The sequence below is a fragment of the Chiloscyllium plagiosum genome, chromosome 9, assembly GCF_004010195.1.
Source record: "Chiloscyllium plagiosum isolate BGI_BamShark_2017 chromosome 9, ASM401019v2, whole genome shotgun sequence".
NCBI lineage: Eukaryota > Metazoa > Chordata > Chondrichthyes > Orectolobiformes > Hemiscylliidae > Chiloscyllium > Chiloscyllium plagiosum.
The window spans coordinates 27,657,965-27,681,847 of record NC_057718.1 but is presented as its reverse complement, the minus strand read 5'-3'; the positions used below and the strand labels follow the sequence as shown (position 1 = coordinate 27,681,847).

The window sequence follows — 23,883 nt, the reverse complement described above, 5'->3', positions numbered from 1 at the left end:
AGGTGATTTCCTCGAATTCTAGGAGCAACAATTACTGTTTTGTAAGCTGTTGCATTGTTTTGGAACTTTGGAGAAAAAAAACCAACAGCAGTCTTAAAAGGAAGCAGTACAGACAAAGGAAGCACATGGTGAGGTCAGTGCGAGAGAGAGAAACTGACAGAGCCATGAACCTGCATAGTTACTGCCTTTGCTGTTTGTGTTCATGTATCGCTGGATATCTGAGTGCATCTGGGAAAGTTAACAACCAGTGAAATTCACAACTAATCTTGGCGGAACCTGTTTGGGAGAGGTCACTGCACAGAAACAGATAAGTGGATATTTTAAGTGTGGACGACAGAAAGTCTGTAGTAGCGAGTAGAGTGGGTTCTTTCTTGATTATGTTTTTTGAGATATGTCTCTTGATTAAACTTAAAATATAAGCCATAACTATTAATTTAACCTGGAGCAGTGTTTTGTAGAGGAATAAGACGGTGTTATTTTCAGGGTCTGTAGATTGTGAAGGAGCAAAAATGGCCTTTGCAATGAGATGTATTTCTTGTCAGATGTGGGAGTTTAAGGAGAGTTTATGGGTTACTGTGGATTATATTTGCAATAAACGACGTTGGTTGCAAATCCTATCAGATCGAATCGATTGGTTGGAGAGACAGTTAGAGGCAATAAGGAATATACAAGAGCAAGGGGATGTGATGGATGGCAGTTATAGGAAGGGGGAAAAGTTGCAGATACAGTCACATAGATGGCTTCACTCCAGGAAAGGTAAGAGAGTTAGGCAGTTAGTGCAGGAGTCTTCTATGGCTATCCCCATTTCAAACAAGTATACTGTTTTGGAAAATGGAGAGGGTGATGGATCTCAAGGGAACGTAGCATGAACAGCCAAGTTTCTGGTATTGAGACTGGCTCTAATACAATGAGGGGTATGTCAGGTTCCAAGAGATCAATTGTGTTAGGGGGCTCTCTAGTCCGAGGTACAGACAGATGTTTCTGTGGCCAGCAGCAAAAATTCAGAGTGATGTGTTGCTTCCCTGGTGCCAGGATCAAGGAGGGTGCAGAGTGTTCTCAAGGGAGAGAGGGGCTAGCAGGAGGTCATTGTCCACATTGGAACCAATGACATAGGAAGGGAAAAGGTTGAGATTCTAAAGGGAGATTAGAGAGAGTTAGGCAGGAATTTTAAAAGGAGGTACTCTAGAGTAGTAATAACTAGATTACTCCCAGTGCTACGAGCTAGTGAGGGCAGAAATAGGAGGATAGAGCAGATGTGAATGCATGGCTGAGGAGCTGGTGTATGGGAGAAAGATTCACATTTCTGGATCATTGGAATCTCTTCTGGGGTAAGGGTGACCTGTACAAGAAGGACGGATTGCACCTAAATTGGAAAGGGACTAATATACTGGCAGGGAGATTTGCTGGAGCTGCTCGGGAGGATTTAAACTAGTAAGGTGGGCAATGGGACCCAGGGAGATAGTGAGGATAGAGATCAATCGGAGACTGGTACGGTTGAGAACAGAAGCGATTCAAACAGGGCAGGCAGGGACAAAGCAGAGAGCAAGGTAGGACTGATAAATTTAACTGCATTTATTTCAATGCAAGAGGCCTAACAGGGAAAGCAGATTAATTCAGGGCATGGTTAGGAACATGGGACTGGGATATCATAGCAATTACAGAAACATGGCTCGGATGGACAGGACTGGCAGCTTAATGTTCCAGGATACAAATGCTACAGGAAGGATAGAAAGGGAGGCAAGAGAGGGGGAATGGCGTTTTTGATAAGGGATAGCATTACAGCTGTACTTAGGATATTCCCGAAAATACATCCAGGGAAGCTATTTGGGTGGAACTGAGAAATAAAAAAGGGATGATCACCTTATTGGGATTGCATATGGGCCCCCTAATAGTCAGAGAAATTGAGAAACAAATTTGTAAGGAGATCTTTTATCTGTTAGAATAAATGATGGTCATGGTAGGGGATTTAACTTTCCAAACATATACTGGGACTGCCGTAGTGTTAAGGGTTAGATGGAGAGGAATTTAAATGTGCACAAGAACATTTTCTGATTCTGTATGTGGATGTACCTACTAGAGAAGGTGCAAAACTTGACCGACTCTTGGGAAATAAGGCCGGGCAGGTGACTGAGGTGCCAGTAGGGGAGCACTTTGGGGCCAGTGACCATAATTCTACTAGACTTAAAATAGTGATGGAAAAGGATAGAATAGATCTAAAAGTTGAAGTTCTGCATTGGAGAAAGGCCAATTTTGATGGTATTAGGCAAGAACTTTCAAAAGCTGATTGGGTGCAGATGTTCGCAGGTAAAGGAACGACTGGAAAATGGGAAGCCTTCAGAAATGAGATAACGAGAGTCCAGAGAAAGTATATTCCTATTGGGGTGAAAGAAAAGGTTGGTAGGTATAGAGAATGCTGGATGACTAAAGAAATTGAGGGTTTTCTTAAGAAAAAGAAGGAAGCATATATCAGGTATGGACAGGATAAATTGAGTGAATCTTTACAGCATAAAGGCAGTAGGGATATACTTTGAGGGAAATCAGGAGGGCAAAAAGGGACAATTAGCTTTGGAAATTGAATTAAGGAGAATCCAAAGGGTTATTACAAATACATTAAGGACAAAAGGGTAACTAGGGAGAGAATACGGCCCCTCAAAGATCAGCAAAGCGGCCTTTGTGTGGAGCTGCAGGAGATGAGGGAGATACTAAATGAGTATTTTGCATCAGTATTTAATGTGGAAAAGGAAATGGAAGATATAGAATATAGATATAAGGAAATAAATGGTGACATCTTTAACAATGTCCATATTATAATGGAGGAAGTGTTGGATATCTTGAAACGCATCAAAGTGGATAAATCCCCAGGACCTGATCAGGTGTGCTCTAGAACTCTGTGGGAAGCTAGGGAAGTGATTCTGAGCCTCTTGCTGAGATATTTGTATCATCGATGGTCACAGGTGAGGTGCTGGAAGACTGGAGGTTGGTTAATGAGGTGCCACTGTCTAAGAAGGGTGGTAAGGACAAGCCAGGGAACTATAGACCGGTGAGCCTGACGTCAGTGGTGGGCAAGTTGTTGGAGGGAATCCTGAGGGACAGGATGTACATGTATTTGGAAAGGCAAGGACTGAATAGGGTTTGTCAGCATGGCTTTGTGCATGGGAAATCATGTCTCACAAACTTGATTGAGTTTTCTGAAGAAGTAACAGAGGATGTGATCTATGTGGACTTCAGTAAGGCATTCGACAAGGTTCCCCATGGGAGACTGTTTAGTAAAGTTAGATCTCATGGAATACAGGGAGAACTAGCCTTTTGGATACAGAACTGGCTCAAAGGTAGAAGACAGAGGGAGTTGGAGGATTGTTTTTCAGATTGGAGGCCTGTGACCAGTGGAGTGCCACAAGGATCGGTACTGGGTCCACTATTTTCCGTCATTTATATAAATGATTTGGATGTGAGCATAAGAAATAAAGTTAGTAAATTTGCAGATGAGACCAAAATTGGAGGTGTAGTGGACAGCGAAGAAGGTGATCTCAGATTACAACGGGACCTTGATCAGGTGGGCCAATGGGCTGAGAAGTGGCAGATGGAACTTAATTCAGATAAATGCGAGGTGCTGCATTTTGGAAAGCAAATCTTAGCAGGACTTATACACTTAATGGTAAGGTCCTAGGGAGTGGCTGAACAAAGAGACCTTGGAATGCAGGTTCATATCTCCTTGAAAGTGAAGTTGCAGATAGATAGGATAGTGAAGAAGGTGTTTCATACGGTTTCCTTTATTGGTCAGAGTATTGAGTACAGAAATTGGGAGGTCATGTTGCGGCTGTGCAGGACATTGGTTAGACCACTGTTGCAATATTGTGTACAATTCTGGTCTCCTTCCTATTGGAAAGATGTGAAATTTGAAAGAGTTCAGAAAAGATTTAAAAGGCTGTTGCCAGGGTTGGAGGACTTGAGCTATAGGGAGAGGCTGAACAGGCTGGGGCTGTTTCCTCTGGAGCATTGGAGGCTGATTGGTGACCTTATAGAGGTTTACAAAATTGAGGGGCATGGATAGGATAAATAGACAAGGTCTTTTCCCTGGGGTGGGAAAGTCTAGAACTAGGGGGCATAGGTTTAGGGTGAGAGGGGAAAGATATAAAAGAAACGTAAGGGGCAAGTTTTTCACGCTGCGGGTGTATGGAATGAGCTGCCAGAAGAAGTGGTGGAGGTTAGTACGATTGCAACATTTAAAGGGATCTGGATAGGTATATGAATAGGAAGGGTTTGGAGGGATACGGGCCGGGAGCTGGCAGGTGGGACGAGATTAGGTTGGAATATCTGGTCGGCATGGATGAGTTGGACCAAAGGGTCTGTTTCTGTGCTGTACAACTGTATGACTCTATGACTAAATGCTATCACATCCCTCTGGAGGAAGTGGGATTCCTGGATCAGTGGTATTGACACTACTGTTGTGCCACAAATACACTCTATTTTTGTATTTTGTTTGATTTGTTACAACACCTCTGGAACAGGTGGGACTTGAACCTGGGCCTTCTGGTCTTGTGGTAGGGGTGCAATCACAGCACAATAAGAGCTCCTACTTGTGGCTGTTTATCACTTAGGCTTATTGTTGAACCAGTTGACACTAACTATTTGCCTACTACTTCCCTGTCTCCCCCTGTGAAGTAACAAAACTGACCATCCTAGTGTTGCAATTTCATATCACTAAAAATACCATAACTACTTATTCAGTATTAAAGTTAAGAAGGAATATGTTAGCCTTCAGGTCATAAACATCTCATTGCCTCCTTATGCTTCCAATTTTCAAATTCCTGCACAGAGTTTGCCTAAGGCTTTCTGAGGCAACTTATCTTTTCAAAGGCACAATGCTCAATCCAGGGATCTGACATTGGGCTTGGGGTGTGGCTGCTGAATGTGAACCTCCACTCTTGCCTTAATCACACCAGAGAAGTGGTTTTTTAGATTAGATTAGATTACTTACAGTGTGGAAACAGGCCCTTCGGCCCAACAAGTCCACATCGCCCCGCCGAAGCGCAACCCACCCATACCCCTACATTTACGCCTTACCTAACACTACGGGCAATTTAGCATGGCCAGTTCACCTAACCTGCACATCTTTAGATTGTGGGAGGAAACCGGAGCACCCAGAGGAAACCCACGCAGACACAGGGAGAACGTGCAAACTCCACAGAGTCAGTCACCTGAGGCGGGAATTGAACCCGGGTCTCTGGCGCTGTGAGGCAGCAGTGCTAACCACTGTGCCACCGTGCCGCCCACTATTGAGTAAATGGACTGAGCAGTGTGATACATGCCCGTGACCTGATGGACTTCATCCCAGAGTCTGAAAAGAAGTGGCCTGATGATAGATGATACATTGGTTTTAATTTTCCAAAACCCCCTAGTTTCAAGGATGGTTATTTTATGTTGGAAAATAGTGAGTGTTACTCTTCTTCAAAAGGTAAAGGAGATAGAAAGCAGGAAACTATATGCTAGTTGGCTTAACAATTGTCATAGCAAACATGTTGGAAGCTATTAATGAAGCAGTTTTGCAGGGCAGCTGGATAGTTCAAAGTAATCAGGCAACGTCAACATGGTTTTGTGAATGGTCAGACGTGATTTCCCTATCTATTGGCATTCTTTGAGGAAGTAATACTTAGTATGAAGGGAGACTGGTGCTCGTGCTGGTACTTAGATTTCCAGAAGGCACTTTATGCAATGTCAAAAGCAGTTTGTGTAGGGGTTGGGATTTTGGCATGGCTGAAAGATTGGCTGGCACAGCCTACCATTCTCTCCAACCCGTGGCTCTCATCACATAATTAGCATCTCTTTTGTCTTGTCATCAACAAGGCCTCTTCATTGCCTACCCATTCAAATGGTTTATGCCCAAAATGTTGACTCGCCTGCTGCTTGGATGCTGCCTGACCTGCTGTGCTTTTCCAGTGCCTCACTTTTTGACTATGTCTCCCTCTCTGTGCTCTATCTCTATTTACCTGCTCACCTCTCCTTCATTACCACCACCATCCTAATCTTTGTTTTCTGTTTTCTCCCCACAGATGCTGCCAGACCTGAGTTTCTCCAGCAATTTCTGTTCTTGTTAACTTACAATGGGTATGATTCCACATGTGATAATTGCTTGAGTGATTATTTCCCATTTGAGTAATAGGGGAATTTGACTGCAGGGTGGGGACATTATGTAAAGGAATTTAAACGAAGTCTGATCCTATTCATATGCGTGCTTTTTAAAAAGCTAGTGACAGAATCTTGACTGTAATTCTCTTGATTTGTCCTGCATCCCATCTCTCAGCCCTGGGTTGCTAAGGCTGATTGTAACTTCCACAACTACTGCTCAAAATGGATAAAAGGATTCAAAAGCATGGCATGTAGATCCAAAATATTCTGGCCTTAACTGACTAAGCCATTAGAGAATTTGTACTTTTTTGTTCCTTTTTTGTCTTTGTTAGGCTTTGATCCAAGCAAATGGTAGCCTGACTCTGTATCTAGTTGTGAAATAAGTGTATACCTACCCATTTATTTTATCTTATTTTTCTGCCTTTCACTGAAGGCGGGGAATGTCTCTATACATATCCACATGTAAACTGACTGCACTGGGATTTAAATTTACAGCTTTCCTAATTTCAAAGTATTTAATCAATGTTTTATTACTTTTAGAAGAACTCAATTAATGCACTGAAAGCCTCACTATTTCATAGTGCGTTTTGATAGAAATATTTTTTCCAATTAAAAGATTAGATTAGATTACTTAGTGTGGAAACAGGCGCTTCGGCCCAACAAGTCCACACTGACCGCCGAAGCGCAACCCACCTAGACCCATTCCCCTACACTTACCCCTTCATCTAACACTACGGGCAATTTAACTTGGCCAATTCTCCTAGGAGGAAACCAGAGCACCCGGAGGAAACCCACATAGTCATGGGAAGAATGTGCAAACTCCACAGAGTTGCCTGAGGCGGGAATTGAACCCGGGTCTCTGGCGCTGTGAGGCAGCAGTGCCAACCGCTGTGCCACCATGCTGCCCACTTTCAAAGAGTAAACCACCCAGGCCCATTCCCCCTACCCTACTACTCTACATTTACCCCTGACGAATGCACTTAATCTCTACACATCCCTGAACACTATGGGCAATTCACCTTACCTGCACATCTTTGGATTGTGGGAGGAAACTGGAGCACCCAGAGGAAACCCACACAGACACGGAGAATGTGCAAACTCAACACAGGCAGTTGCCTGAGGCTGGAATTGAACCCAGGTCCCTGGCGCTGTAAGGCAGCAGTGCTAACCACTGAGCCACCATGCTACCCAAGCTGATTTAACCCCAAATTAAATCTTGGGTTTTATTGGATAAAAGCTTTTCTTTTAGTTGGTCTTAGATTGATTTATTTAATATTAACGTTTCACCTTTCTTAAAATATAATTAAACGTTAATCCTTACATTTTTCAAGTTATGTTTTGGTGAAATAATAAATAGATTAGATTGACCTTTTGCATCTAAATACCATTTCATATTTGAGTTACTTAGTATATGTCTTGCTTCTTTTGGCTATTTTGTCTTGTAAGTAGCAGAAACTGAACTGAACAGCTATTATGAATGCAAACTGTGGTGGGGAAACTTAGCAGGTCGAGCAGCATCGATGGAAAGAAAAAGAATGATATTTCAGGTCTAGTGGCCCTTCATTGGAATTGAAAGCAGCTAGGAAATGGTACTTATGATGGTGGTTTAGGAAAGAACAAATGAATATGTGTAGATACAAGAGCAGCTTAGAGGCTGGCAGTTCTGTGGCAAGTAACTTGCCTCCTAAGTACCTAAAGCCTTTCCATATCTACATGTCTCAAATCAGAATATGGTGGAATCAGTTGGGAAGATTGCCACTTCACCAAGTGACTTTCTTCAGAACTTTCTTTGAGTCACTGGGCCAGATGTCAACTTTGCTTTTTCTGCACAGATGTGCCTGACCTGAGCTTTTCTAGCAGTTTGATTTCCAGCATCTACAGGTCTCTGGTTGATTAATCCATGACAAAACAACCTGCTTTATTGGTATTCCATCCATTAACTGAGCATTCACTCGCTCAGCAACAGTGTGCACCATTTGTAGAATGCAGTGCACAATCTCTCAAAAACTCTTAAGACAGCATTCTCCAAGCCTATGATCTTTTCCACTGAGAAAGATGAGCAGCAAATGCATGCGAACAACATCACCTGCAAATTCCCTTCAAGTCGCATGTCATTCTGACTTTGAACTATGTTACCATTCTTGTAATATTGCTGGTTCAGAATCCTGAAATTCCCTCCATAATTATACTGTTTGCATATCTACACTGCATGGACTGCTGTGGTTCAAGCAGAGGCTCACCACCGCCCTTTCAAGTGCTGTTGGATGAGCAATTAATGCTGGCCTAGTCACCTAATTACATTTTTAAAAAAAACTCTTGTCCCTCCCTCGATGTAAGGGTGTTGTTACAATTTGTCTTGACGACCTATGCAAAACCTGATCATTGGAAATGTACAAGTGGCCTGATTAGCTCAATCCTGTTTGGATTATCACTTCTTAACAATGCAGGTTTATTCCAGTATATTTTCAATTATTGTCTTCATTTCATGAATCAAAATACAATAGTGATTGCATTGCAAATGGTGATAATTAAAGCATACTGCTCTTTTGAAGTTGATTATTTTGCAATGTGAATGGCTTCGTCCTAAGTAATTTCTTTGGTACGAAATAATTTAATTTTGAGAATTTTGCATTTTGAAAGTCCTCTTGATTTTCAAAACTAGACAATCGAGATTTCCTGTACACAACTACTTTCCCTTCAGTTGAATTATTTTGTCAGTCCTATTAATTTGTGTATTAATTTGGAAAAACTACAGTAAATATAGTCCAGTCTTGATAGCTCGACCCTAATTTTTGTGCAGCTTAATTGCTTAATCTCTGAATTCAGTTTTAATATCAAGGAATGAACATTATAGAAACAGTGAAACTCTTTTTGACAGTCTCTCAGACTCTTCATATTATTGGTCATATTGAAATTTCTTCTACTGAAGCTGCTTAATGTTTGTGGAAAAAATATTTCTGTGACATTTGGAATTTGTCCAAGAGTACTGTGATTTACATTTGGACCCATTTCAAATGCTGCCTGAATAGCATTTAGCAACCATTCCATGTGTACACATCTTTGTTTCTCCTGTATTGTTTTTAGGTCATCAGGTTTTTTTTGGCTGTCCAACTTCTGAAAAACTGATTTGTCTTTACTTGAAGTAAAATTTGCCAGTATTCTCCAATTAAGCCCACACCTTTATAAGGTTGTGGCTTTTGCTTATAAAGACCTTAGCTCTGTGCTTTAACTAGCTCTGGAACATTTAAAAAAAAACTGTTTGATTTAGGAACACATTTGGTCATCAGGCACGAATGTTATCTGTCTGAAATTTAATTGTGATCAATATGTTATGTAATAAATATGCAAGCCTTGTGTATGGTAATATTAGGATTAAAACCAGGATTTTCATTCTATGGTGCTCTACTTTCAGTGATCACCAGGTGCGGGCAGTTATCAGGAAATAAGATTAAAACCAGATTTTTCTAGGTAGTCCTCATAGATGTTTCTTTCTCGTTCACTCACTTTGACTACTGTGCTGGCTCTTGTTTTTGTTGTGATTTGGCTGCATTGTTTTCCATTGTCCTCATTGTATGTGAAACATTGAAGCATGTCCACTCCCAATCATCAGCAAAACGATGGAAGAGGTCACAGACAGTGCTATCAAGTGCCATTTGTTTAGCAATAACCTGCTGTTACTTCTGCCAGGGCTGTTCAATTCCTCAACTCAATAGAGCTTGTGTCCACCATGAACAAAAGAGTTAAACTCCAGCATAAGGGGGAGTAACTGTTCTTGACATTTTAGCAGTGTGGCATCAAGGATCTCCAAGATAAGTGACATTGTGGGAATTGGGAAAATGATCCAATAATTCAAGTCATAGGTAGTACAAAAAAAAGGATGTAGTTGTTGGTCTGTCATCTCAGCTCCAGGACGTCACTACAGGGTTCCTCAGCATTGTGTCCAAGGCACGGTGCGCTTCAGTCTCGTCAATTTCATCCAAACTAAAATCATAAGCAGGGATGTTCACTGCACAATGTTGAACACCGTTTTTAACTTCTCAGATGTTGAAGTCGTCAGTGCCCATACGTAGCAAAAGCTGGACAACATCTAGGCCTGGACTGAAATGGCAAGTGAGATTTGCGTGAGGCAATGGCAGTCTCCAGCAACAGTGAATTTGTTTGTGGGATATTACAAATTAGCTTCCATGATTCAGCGGACAATGATTGCACCTCAAAAGTAATTCATTGGAATGGTCCACCAAGTCAATGTTGTGAAAATAACTACATAATTGTACAAAGTTAAAAATCACAACACCAGGTTATAGTCAAACAGGTTTAATTGGAAGCACACTAGCTTTTGGAGCGCCGCTCCTTCATCAGGCACTCCGAATGCTGGTGTGCTTCCAATTTAACCTGTTTTTTAACTTTGTACACCCCAGTCCAACACCGGCATCTCCAAATCTTACATAATTGTAAGTTCGCTTCCTTGGTGGTGGCTGATTGATTGGTGTTCGCTTTTTGCCCAATTTATATTTATTTTATTTGCCCTTTAGTTCAGAAAAGTAGTTATTTGTTTTATTTCTTGAGCATCCGTGTATCATGACTGCGACACTACTGTGGTTTTCCCTTGCAACATAACTTGGTAAGCCAGACCACTTTTTGCAAGGGCTTTTCCTAAAATGCTTCAAATCGCATGCAAAGTTTGTGTGCACCATGGTAACTTTTTTTTGGAGAGGGTGGATGTAGGTTTTCTTTTCCAATACTTCTGGTGAATTTTGGTTTATAAGTTTTGCCAGGCAATATACCAGAGATGTCTATGGTATCCTGTTTCAAGGCAATTGTTTTCTGCCAAGGAGAAGGAAAAGACATCAAGGTCTGTATCAAATGAAGTAGTTGAATTATTGTTACATAGTTGCTGTTTACTTGGGATATTATCCTAAAGGTTTCTTTGTTTATTTTCATTCTGGGCTTGGTGTAATGGTTACAGAAACTGCAGGGTAGCTATATTGATACTTTTGAGAAGTTGAAATTTGCAACCTGGCTTTCATCTCCAAATTATTATAGCAGTTACTGGTATAAGGCATGCAATATTGACTTTTTGAAAGCTTTTTGAACATCTTTTAACTTGATGACTAGCATTTGTACAGGTTCCTGTCTTTGAGTTTTTTTGGTTTAAAACATTTGGCATGAAAGGTCACAGTTGAATGGAGCATTAAAAATAATTGGAGTACTTTATTGTGGAGTTATGTTATTGCTCACGGTAAGATTGTTTGCTTCAAATAATTTGAAAGAAATGGAACAAGAAAGGTGTTCAGCTCATCTCTGTTCCTATATCAATAATTAAGAACAGTTTTTTTTTATTCATTCATGGGACATGGCCCCATTGCCAGCAATGTCCAATATTTATTGCTGTCCCTCGTTGTCCTTAAGAAGTTGGTATTGAGCTGCCCTTTAAAACCAGTGCAGTCCATGTGCTATAGGTGGACTCATGATGCCCTTTGGGAGGGAATTTCAGGATTTTTACCAAGCGACAGTGAGGAATAGCAATATATTTCCAAGTGAGGATGGTAAGTGGTTTGGAGGGGAAATTGCAGATGGGGGTGTTAAGCCAGCAATCTCAGTATCTGTGTTTGAGATTTTGTTTTGTATTTCTTTGTGCAGATACAAGAAGCACAAGCAAAACACAGACAAACTGAAACTGACCTCAGGGAGCGATTACTGGTACTGGAGAAAGATGCTATGCAACATAAAGCTGTGATAGATGGCTTGAAGATGAAGTACATGGATACCATAGAAAAACTTCAAAATGACAAAGCAAATTTAGAGGTGAAATTTCAACATGTATCCTTCTCATTCTAATGTGGCTCCCTTCGCTCTTTTCTCATGTGCTAGCTCTGGGAATGAATTGGTGTGCACAAGAACAAGACAGCATTCCAGAGCTTCATTTGCTTTTTCCACACTTGAGGAAAGCATTCGAGCAGGACCTTTTACGCTGTTGCAAATTGGTATTTGAAGACCTGAACTCAAAATAGCTTACAGCATTTGCCAGTTTAATGAACTTTGAGTTCAAAGTTCTCTCTCTCTTTCTCTCTTTCTCTTTTCTGTCAGCGCCATTCTGCCTATAGTTTAGTCTGTTCTTCCACCCCATCTTTAGCACACGTACCATCCTTTTCCTAGCTTTAATCGATTCTGAAGAAGGGTCACTGAACAAAAGTATTAACTGTGCTTTCTCTCTACAGATGCTGTTGAGTTTTCCAAGCAATTTCTGTTTTTTTTTGTTCTCAAAGCTGTTCCAAGTAACTGCACAAGAAGCACACCTATAGTTCATAGAATGATGTAGGGCTGAAGAATGCAAGATTTCTGTTTCCTATCATATCAAACATCAATTTTAAGGACCTTTGCTAATGTTGGCAAATATTGTTAAATGTTAACTTAGGTCCCAGCTGGGCAAAATACTAAACCATTTATTAAAAGTCAAATAAATCCCAGTAAATTGAGGCATTCAGTCCATTCCATGTTATCATATTTTAATGTCCATTGTGAAGTTAATAGTAAGACCATAAAACATAGGATCAGAAATAGGTCATTCATTCTTTCGGCTCTGCTTTGCTCATTCAATGAGATCATGGTTGATCAGATAATCCTCCACTCCACACTCTTGCCTTTTCTCCATAAACCTTGACTCGCTGACTGATTAAATATTTATCTATCTTAACTTTGAATATACTTAATGATTCAGCATCAACAGTCATCTGTGGATTAAAAACAAAATCCCAGATTCACTATCTTTGGGGCAGAAATTCCTTCTTGTTTGTCTTAAATGTGCCATTCCTTGTTCTGAGATTATGCCTTCTGGTCCTAGACTCTCCCACAAGGAGAAACAGCCTTTTAGATTGCCGATCCTGTCAAGTCTCTTAGAAATCTTGTCATGTCAATAAGGTCACCCCATTAGAAACTTGTTGCATCTATGACCGGACAGTTAAGAATGAAGCCAATAAAAGGCAAGCCCACTGAGCTGCAATAAAGGGACCACTTTTAAAGAGGTTTTTGAGGTGGTGTTAAAGCTTTATAGAGAGAACAGAGAAAGGAAATTGACAATAACGAGATGTTTGTGAGTTTGGAGCAGTTTCATTATTATGGTGAACAAAGCCCTGATTGTAAAATTCAAGTGAGTTTCTGAAAAGATGTTTTTGGAACGTAATAAACATGATTTCGGGACTTTGGACAGGAAAGCATGTTTGGAGATACAACTGTAGTTTACAAGAGCAGGGATTAAAGCTCACTTTTTTTAAAGTGATGATCAGCTGCTTGTGCAGATGGATTTTTTTTTAAGCTTGGCTTTGGAAAAGATTCATAAACATTTTCAAAAACATACAATATTTCTCACAGGTGAAATCACAATCCTTGGAAAGAGAAGCAAAGGACTGTAGGCTTCGGACAGAAGAATGGTAAGATAGTTATGATTTGTGCTGTATTACTGGTTATTACTGATAGACTTGCATTGAACATTGTGAAACATTTAATACTTCATCGTTTTCAATGCAGCCAGCAACAGCTAAAGAATATCCATACTGATCTGAGTAGCCGTTTGGACCAGTCATTAAGTATTATTCAAGACAAGGTGCCATTTAATGATACGAGTGAGTATGACTACTTCCTGTGCAATTGAGTATTTTCAATGGAGTCCAAGGCATGAGTTAGTTTCAATAAGAATGTGGTTGTTAATTTTACTCCTCCTGGGTTAAATTAATTATAAAATTCTTGCGGCCATCAGCTTTCTTACAGGAAAATTTTTTTTCAATTTCATTGCATTATAAGGTCCCACTATTTTTAAAAATCAAGGTTTTGGTAGGTTGTTAAAGGCAGATGAATAAAATGAAAATATTTAAACCATCATGTACTGGAAACAGTGACCTGCAATTTCAAAAAAATGAAATTATTTTTACACCTATCTTTTCTATTACTGCCACCTCAGGCTGATTTTTCTGCAAGTGTTGCTCTAAAGACCGATCCCCAAACCCAGTCCAAGCATTGAGAAGATTTGCCGCATGCTAGCAACCCTGGTGTGATTCATCAAGTATAACACATTCATAAACTGCCTCCTGACTTTGCACCAGTCAACACGTTTATTCAGTGACTACAGTAGAACCTCGATTATCCGAGCAAGACAGACGGGGAGTATTTTGTTCAGATAATTGATCATTCAGATAATCAATCTGATCATAAACGATAATTTTGAGTGCCGGTTACTCGAATATCTCTGTTATCTGGTAATGCACCCCATAATGCTGTTTTAAACAATAACTGAATGCTGTGTTGCCTAATGCCATTTTTCGGGACCTTGAGATCTTGTTCGGATAATTGATGTTCGGATAATCGTGTTTGTACTGTATATATGTAAATTGCAGTGTGGGTTAGGAATTCAAGTAAAGATGGCCCAGAGCTTTGGTATTTTAGGAAAAAAGGTGGTTTTCACATTGAATTAACTGAAAGATTATTGAAAAATTATTTCTTTTGTTTGGAATTATAAAATGTTAATTTTTTGGATTGCTGTCCTTTCCACAGTTGTTTAAAAGTTAGGTTCTTTGAAAGCTACAGAATGGTTAAATAACTTTTTTGTTGCCTTGTATAAAATATTAAACATTTTTTCCTTCCCTGATCCAATTTATCTCTGCGGGCACATAAGATGTAAACTATATGTTTGCCTTGCATTCATAGTTAGGCCCAATCATGCACTTATCTGATGTCCATACATTTCCACTGTACCAGCACAGATTAAGGTGCTGCCCTCGTTCTTCCCTGATATTGACATGTATTTTTAAGTAGGTACTACTAAATAGGGACCTAGCTCTCAAGCAATGACATTTTATCCTTAGTAATAAAGGATACTGTAACTAATGCCTTTTCCTGTGGTCAAATACTAAATTTGACTACCAAATTCAGACGTTTTTGTAAAGTATTCCAATGTGTTTTTTTAGCTGAATGGTGACAGGTGAGTAAGTATTCTTTGTTTTGTATCTTGTAAAATAAGTTCTCTGTATGCAATTCTAAAATTACTGAAGTTTTCTTAGCATAGTCTTTGGTTATTGTGTGATTATCAGCCTTGCAAAGTGGTTATTTGAATTTTGAGTAGTACTGAGTTGAACATCAGTTCAACGATCATGATGAAATTTCCACTTAAATGTTTTGGGCTTGAGAAAATTTATTTTGGGAAGAGAGCCTTTTTGTTTAGAAATCTAGGATGTTTAGATTTTCAGAATGCTTTCAGTAAGATCCTACATGAGGCTAGTAATTAAAATTTGTACATATGGAGTAAAAATATGGATTGAGGATTGGTTAACAAAAATAAAACAGTAGGAAGAAAGGTGAATTCTCAGGTTTGCAGACTGTGGCTAGAAGGTTGCAAGTATAAGTGCTTGAGGAGACTAACTCTGTCTTCTCTCAACTCTGTTAGAATGATTGGTGATTTTCTTCAAATGTACGCAGGCGAAATAGAGTGGATGCAAAAAAGAAGTTCCCCTTGACGGTGGGGTCTACAACCAGGGGACATGGGGTCCAAATAAGGACCAGCCTGTTAATAACCGAGATTAGGACAGATTTCTCCACTGAGATTGTCAGTTTTTGGAATTCTGTGTCCAGAAAAGCTGTGGAAGCTTGATCAATGGGTATGTGTAAGACCAAGGTCAATATTTATCTCAATGCAAATGACATTCTGCATATTGGGATTATATGGAAAAATATCATTGGAGGTGTATGATCTAGAATAGTGGAACAGGCTCAAAGGGCTGATTGACCTAATCCTCTCCAAGTACTTATGTTCATAATGAGGTCTTCTAATGCTGCTGCTTCAGTGTTGATTGTTGCTGACATATGCTACACAAGTAAAGTGGGGGGTGGTGGTGTTTGGTTGTCGAATTGATTCTGGCTAAAGCATTGCCATGAAGAAAGCAACAGGGAACTATAGGCTTCCCACGCTTTGAAGAAATTCAAAACAATTGTAAGGCTTGAATGTTTTTCCCTTGCTTGCAGAAAATAAGTCCCTGCCTTATCCAACTATCATGCTATGATATGAGCTTGTGGTTTAATTTGTTTGTTAGTGTTGCTATTAGCGTTCTGGGAGGAATGCTGCCCAAGTGCAAAATTATATATAGTAGTAGACATGTCGTTTTGGGATTTACAAGCTCAAACTGGTTGAGTATGATCTGTGTATTGCCCATTCTAACCAACTAGTGGAAAATGTTGCATTTGATCAGCCAGTCATGTGTGGTCGAAGTACCTGGCATCACACTGGCACTCAACTGCATACACCTATTTCTCATTGGCAAGTTAGATCATCTCTTTGGACTGATGACCACATCTTGTTAGTGAAAAATCAGTCACCACTGCATAACATCAGCATGAAATGGCTTACTTACCTTTCAATGTTCTGAGATATTTGCGTTTTGAGGATATTTTGGATAGATCAGGTACTTTTTACTTCTGAAAGTTGCAGCTTTTGGCCTAATTGTGAGTTTGTAAAGTACATAGTGAATAATGATCTGATAAAATAGCCATTTTTCTGCACCATAGCTTTCATATTCCATGTCTTAGACATGCACAGATCTGTTCTTACCTGTATTCTTGATAGCTGTGGTAAGCTTTCAAATTAATCATTTGGATTGTCAGGATTGCTGATGGAAATTTAGAATGTACTTTCTACTGTTTTCATTGTGTTCTTGGATGCTTAAAACCTGCTTACTTATCCAAACTCTCATTTCCATATAGGTTGTGCAGAATACAGCACATTGGATGTACCTGTACATGATAGAAGGCATCAAGTGAGTAATCCAGAACTGGATGGTCAAAAAAAATTAGTTGTTGCACCTAAAATAATTTTTAAATCTGTGGTTTAGGAACTTAAAGTCATAGAGTCATACAGCTCAGAAACAGACCGTTGGTCCAACCAATCCATGCTGAACATAATCCCAAACGAAACTAGTCCCATTTGCCTGCTCTGGCCCATATCCCTCTCTGTTTAAAAAAAATTGCCTCATATCTTTTTCAAATCTCTCTCTCATCTCACCTTAAATGTGCCTGCCACACCCCCCCCCCCCCAAAGTCTTGAAAAACCCCATCCAAGGGAAAAGATAACTGCCACTAACTCTCTCTATACTAAACTTTACTAAGTGCTTTACAGCGTTTCTTAAAAAGTAGATTTTTAAAAATAAACCAATGTATTTTAAAACCTTCAAGAATAGTGCACAGTACTCTTGAAAGAAATATGCAGTTATTAGAGCAGGCTGTGAATAATTTTGAGATTGAAAAGTGGTGAAATGGTCTCATTTTGTTAACTCAGTTTAGTTTTCATGTGAAATTTATATTTTTCTAAAACACTTAATGGTTTGTACTTAATATTTCTCACCTCTGGTTATTTAATGTTCAGCACAAAATTTCATGTGCTTAACTTGCCTCATAATTGAATGATTATTATTTTGAGGATTTAGGCTGGACTTGTGCTTTGTTGATGATATTCTTAATCAACAATCATTTTTGCTTAATAAAATGTCCTCACTATTATTGAGAAGAACAAAGAATTGTCCCTGGGTTTAATGACAAAAATGAAATTCTAGAACTAGTTTTATGCTCAATGACAGAATTAGCATTTTTCAAACGTCTGTTACTGCCAGCCAGTTCCTTTTTATTCTTTTGTAGGAAATGATGCAGATAACTTACAGCTGACGTAGCAGTGTGTTGGACTTAAATCAGTTCTGAAAACCCCAGCCAATGTGGCTTTGAACATATGTTTCCTCTGTAGATTAGGCAACAAAAAAATACTCTTTATTGGAGCTAAATAAACGATGTATGGGCTTCGATAGCTGAGGCCTAACATTAGTGGTGTGTATGTAACTTGAGAAATAACTACTAATTGCATAAGTGACATTTAAAAGAAGTTGTGAAGACACATCAAACTAGTTTTTTTTATGAAGAAAAACCAACCTGGCCTTGGTGTGACCAAAATTCTGACTCTTTCATGTCCTGTCATAACTTAAGCTTATCTTTAGTTTTGGACTAGTTCCCATATAATACACAATTAATGACTCGTATCTGGCAGTCAGCTGCAAAGCAGAAGCATTTGTTGCTGGCTGAATTTACATAATCTTTTTGCTCTTTCTGTCAACTGGAGTAAGAATCTGCTGACCTAGCTGCAACACCAATAATTCAATGAGTTGTGTAGAGGAGGCCTCGTGACGAGAAGCAATTTGTATGCAGCAGTGATCCATTTGACATCATAAGCTGAAAACCGCTTGGTCTACTTTCAGCTGAATGAGAACAATTTTTGTAATACTTTACTAAATGCTGTCTGTAGGTTTAGCAACAGCTTATGGTAGATAAGGAGAACAGGTGCATACTTTAAAGTGGAGTCGCAGGTTGAAGACGACATTTGGCATGCTTGCCTTCATTAAGTGTAAGAGTTGGGATGTTATATTGTGGATGTACAAGGCAGGACTTATACATTTAATGGCAAGGTCCCAAGGAGTGTTGCTGAACAAAGAGGCCTTGGAGTACAGGTGCATAGTTCCTTGAAAGTTGAATCGAAAGTAGATAGGATAGTGAAGAAGGCGTTTAGTATGCTTTCCTTTATTGGTCAGAGCATTGAGTATAGGAGTTGGGAGGTCATGTTGCAACTGTGCAGGACTTGGGTTAGGCCACTTGTGGAATATTGTGTGCAATTCTGGTCTTCCTCCTATAGGAAGGATGCTGTGAAGCTTGAAAGGGTTCAGAAAAGATTTACCAAGATGTTGCCAGAGTTGGAGGGTTTGAGCTATAGGAAGAGGCTGAATAGGCTGGAGCTGTTTTCCCTGGAGTGTCAGAGGCTGAGGGGTAAACTTATCAAGGTTTAAAAATCAAGAGGGGCATGGATAGGGTAAAAGGTCTTTTCCCTGGGTCGTGGGGGTCCAGAACTAGAGAGTGCATAGGCTTGGGGTAAGAGGGAAGGATTTAAAAGGGACCTAAGGGGCAACGTTTTCATGCAGAGGGTAGTGTGCGTATCAAATGAGCTGCCAGAGGAAGTGGTGGAGGCTGGTACAATTGCAACATTTAAAAGACATTTCCTTTCAATTTGACATTATCCTTCACTTTCTTGGTTACCTTGATATGTCCCCCTCCTTCACTGGGATATATTTTTGTGTTGAATCTTGAACTATTTCTTTAACATCTGATATTATTCATCGACTGTTTTCCTGTTAAACTGTTTTTCCCAATCTACTCCAATCAACTTTCCTCATTTATTTAGAAGTTTCCTTATTAAAATTTAGCATTGTTGTTTCAAATTCAAATTTATCCCTGTCAAATTGAATGCTAAGTTCTGCCATGTTATGGTCACTGTTTACTAAGAAATCTTTAACTCTTGATCATTTATTAAATCTGCTTTATTACATATTACTAGATCCAAAACCATCTGATCCCTGGTTGGATCTGCAATGTTTTAGGAACCTGTCACGAGTACACTGAGTTGTCTCTGCTAATTTGATTTTCCCAATCTACTTGCAGATTAAAGCCATCCATGACTAAGTGCAGCCTTTCCTCCCTATCATCGTTTTGTCCTGTATTCTCTGCCTGACAGTCAAGTTAGATGTGGAGCCTTTAGATGTCTCCCACCAGTGTCTTTTTTTCCCCTTGTTATTTTTTAACCTCCACCCATAGGGAAGCCACTTCTCCCAATCAAGAACACTTCCATTGTCCTATTTATTCCATCTTTTACTTATAAAGTATCAGCCTTTCCTTCCTGCCCACCTTCTCAAAAGCAATCATGTATCCGTCAGTATTTAGCTCCCAGCTTTGATTTCCTTCTAACCATGTCTCCATGGTAGCCATGAGATCATGTTCTTCAAACTGTATTTTTGCCATTAGTTCATCTTGCTTATGTAGTGCTATGTAAAATGAATGGCCATGCTATACTCCACGCTAAACTGTGTTGACTTTCAGCTGAAAGCTCGTGATGTTAGTGGACAGGCACTGGCTTTCCTTCGAGATTTGGTTGGAGCATTGCTAAATCTTCATACTTACACTGAGCAAAGAATTCAGATCTACCCCATTGACTCTGCAACAGACACTATATCTCCACTGAACCAAAAGGTATGTTTCACTACTTATTGGGAAATATATTACCAATAATGGGAATTATGGCAACATCAATGATGTATCACCTTTATAGTGCAAGTGAAGATTTTAACCATTGGACAATCATTTAAGTTCCACAAGTGTTTTGCATATGTCGTATATTGTTAACTAAGCTATAATTAAATTTCTTGCTGCAGAGAGAATTATACCAAATTGCAACATCAGGAGAGATTGTCAATAAAAGGTTTTTTAGTATTAGCAGGATTAATGAGAAAGTTGTGGAATATCTGAGAGAAAAATGTTCTTTTTAACATAAAGGAAGAGGCTAAATATTCTGTGAAAGTAAAAGAGCTGACAGTTAACTGAACAAAAAGCAGAACTCCATTGTAATGCACGATCAGTGAATAAGCTTTTTTGCCAGCGTTGACATTTTGTATGCACCATTTCAGAAACTGTTTTTATTGCCAAAAAGTTAGTGATCTTGTTTAAAAACCCATGCTGTCCATTTGTAATAAATTCAGTTGGTTCTGGTTATAACACAAATTGTTTTTAAGAATAAAAAGTATGTGGGTATTATTGGCACAGTGCAATTGAGCATGAGCTTTTGTTCTTCTCATTGTACCAACTGGTGGAAGAAAATGCCTCCTTTGCCTAAGCAAATTAGAAATATTTTCATATTCTATTATTGTTTCTTTTATAGTGTTACTTTGCAATCTCTTTTAATTTCTGGTGTTTTGTGTATTAATAGCTTTCAACCATCAACATGACTATCATTGTAATGGTCATAGACTGGAAGATTGTATTGCCATATGTTCATGTTTCAGTTCCAAAGTCTTGCTTAATTAACAAGACAATTTTGTATACATTAATTGCTACTAGGCTATTCTTTAATGTCTTGTGTGTGCTTGCACACACATTAACATGAGGGAGGATCTGACTGAAACTTAGAATATGGAATAGCCTGGATAGAGTGAATGTTGGGAAGAGGTTTCCATTGGCAGGAGAGAGGAGGACCCAAGGGCACAGTGTAAGGATCAAGGGAAGACCCTTCAGAACGGAGATAAGGAGAAACGTCTTGAGGCAGAGAGTGGTGAATCTGGGCAAATCATTGTCTCAGAAAGCTGTGGAGGCCAGTTCATGGAGTATATTTAAAACAGATAAGTTCTTGATTGCCAAGGAGATCAAAAGTTACTGGGAGAAAGCAGGAAAATGGGGATGATAAACCTATCAGCCATGATTGAATGGAGGAGCAGATGTGATGGGCCAAATGGTCTAATTTCTGCTCCTATGTCTTATGGTCTCATTTATTTTCCTCTCCAATGGTCTCCAGATGGTGAATTAAATAGCACCAATTCAAGCAGCCCCACTGTGAAATCCATCTGATATGTAAATGCTGATGAACCTTTCAGGTTTGCCTCTCCTTTAGCATTGATCAATCTTTTGTTTTATTGGTGCTCTGACACAGTGGCTGAGTATCCTGTCTTAGGAAGTTAAATACTATTATTGCAACAGGACCTTTGTTGAAAGTACTCTTAAGAGTCATAGCAACATTAATGATGATTTAGATTTGTTATTTACACATTTCCCATTGTAATGTTTGCTGTATCAAATAATGCCCTTTTCCTAGGGCAAAAGTGTGACCATTCTGTCATGCACAAAGATGAAACTTTAAGGTCACAAAGTTTAATTGTTAAAAATTCCCTCCATTCAAGCAGAATTGAGTTTCTGACAGATCCAGGAACCTTTCACACTGTGAAATAAACAAATATTCTTCAATATTATTTTACATATGCAAGAAAATGTTTTGAATTTTTAAATGTATTTTCAAGTGGAGGGAAAGCATTTAGAATATGCACACCATAATAAAAAAAAGACCGTAGATATAGAAACTGAATTTGGCCATTCGGCCCATCAAGTCTGCTCTGCCCTTCAATCAAGGTTTACAGTAACTCAACTTCATTCTCCTGTCTCATTCCCTTTGTAACCCTTGATCCTCTTATTGATCAAGAACTTATCTGTCTCTCTCTTAAATACATTTAATGACTTGGCCTCTGCAGTCAACTGTGGCAATGAGTTCAACAGATTCACCACCCTCTGGTTGAAGAAATTTCTCTTCTTCAGTTCTAAATGGTCATCCCTTCACGCTGAGGCTGTGCTTTTAGGTCCTAGTCTCTCCTAGTGGAAACATCTTCTCCACATCTACTCTAACCAGGACTCTTAGTATTCTGTAGATTTCAATGAGATGTCCGTTTCTAAACTCCATTGCGTGCAGACCCAGAGTCCTCGACTGCGCAGCATGACTAGCCCTTTATCCCCAGGACTGTTCTTGTATACCTCTTCTCGACCCTCTCCAATGCTAGCATGTCATTCTTTGGATACGGAGCCCAAAATTGCTCATGGTATTCCAAATGTGGTCTGACCAGAGCATTATACAACCTTACCAGTGCATCCCTGCTATTGTATTCTAGCCCCCTCAATATGAATGGGTAATATTGCATTAGCCTTCCAATCCGTCAACTGATCCTGCATGTTAATCTTAAGAGAATCCTGAACTAAGATTCCTCGGACCCTTTTGTGCTTCAGATTTCTAAAGCCTTTTGCTGTTTAGACAGTAGTTTAGGGTGGCATGGTGGCTCAGTGGTTAGCACTGCTGCCTCAGTGCCAGTGACCTGCGTTCGATTCCAGCCTTGGGTGACTGTGGAGTTTGCACATTCTCCTCATGTATGTGTGGGTTTCCCCTGGGTGTTCCGATTTCCATGGATTGGCCATGCTAAATTGACCATGGTGTTCAGTATGTGTAGGTTCAATACATTAGTCAGGGGAAATGTAGAGTAATAGGGTAGGGGAATAGGTGTGGTTGGTTAATCGTCGGAGAGTCACTGGACTTGTTGGGCCAAATGGCCTGTTTCCACATGAGGGATTCTGTGATTCTATACTTCTATTTCTACCAAAGTACATGACCTCACACTTTGCCACACTGCAATGCATCTGTTACTACTTTGCTCACTCTCCGAGCATGTCCAAGTCCTTCTCCAGCCTCCTGATTCCTCAACACTGTCTTTCCACCTATCTTTGTCTTATCTGCAAAGTTGGTAACAATGCCATTCCTTTGACTAGATTGTTAATGTATAACATGAATAGCTGTAATCCCAACATTGGTCTGCTGCAGACTTCCACTCTAGACTGGCTCCCATTCTGAAAAAGACCCCTTTATCTTTACTCTCTGCCTTCTGCCAGTCAGCCAATGCTGATAGCTTACCCTAAACACTTGGTCTCTTGGAGTCATAGAGATGTACAGCATGGAAACAGACCCTTCGGTCCAACCCGTCCATGCCGACCAGATATCCCAACCCAATTTCGTCCCACCTGCTAGCACCCGGCCCATATCCCTCCAAACCCTTCCTATTCATATACCTATCCAAATGCCTTTTAAATGTTGCAATTGTACCAGCCTCCTCCATATCCTCTGGCAGATCATTCCATACAAGTACCACCCTCTGCGTGAAAAAGTTGCCCCTTAGGTCTCTTTTATATCTTTCCCCTCTCACCCTAAACCTATGCCCTCTAGTTCTGGACTCCCCAACCCCAGGGAAAAAACTTTGACTATTTATCCTATCCATGCCCCTCATAATTTTGTAAAACCTCTATAAGGTCACCCCTCAGCCTCCGACGCTCCAG

The 23,883-nt window shown here is 39.7% G+C and overlaps 1 protein-coding gene across 2 annotated transcripts in view; it reads left to right on the top strand.

Moving 5' to 3' along the window:
* ppp1r21 (protein phosphatase 1, regulatory subunit 21) overlaps window positions 1–23,883 on the top strand; it is a 103,970-nt gene that overhangs the window by 12,910 nt on the left and 67,177 nt on the right. For both annotated transcript variants that reach the window (XM_043695616.1, XM_043695615.1), the window contains exons 5-9: window positions 11,767–11,931; window positions 13,495–13,553; window positions 13,651–13,745; window positions 16,870–16,922; window positions 20,071–20,220. In XM_043695616.1, coding sequence (XP_043551551.1) covers window positions 11,767–11,931; window positions 13,495–13,553; window positions 13,651–13,745; window positions 16,870–16,922; window positions 20,071–20,220 — 522 coding nt within the window. The remainder of the gene's footprint in view (window positions 1–11,766; window positions 11,932–13,494; window positions 13,554–13,650; window positions 13,746–16,869; window positions 16,923–20,070; window positions 20,221–23,883) is intronic.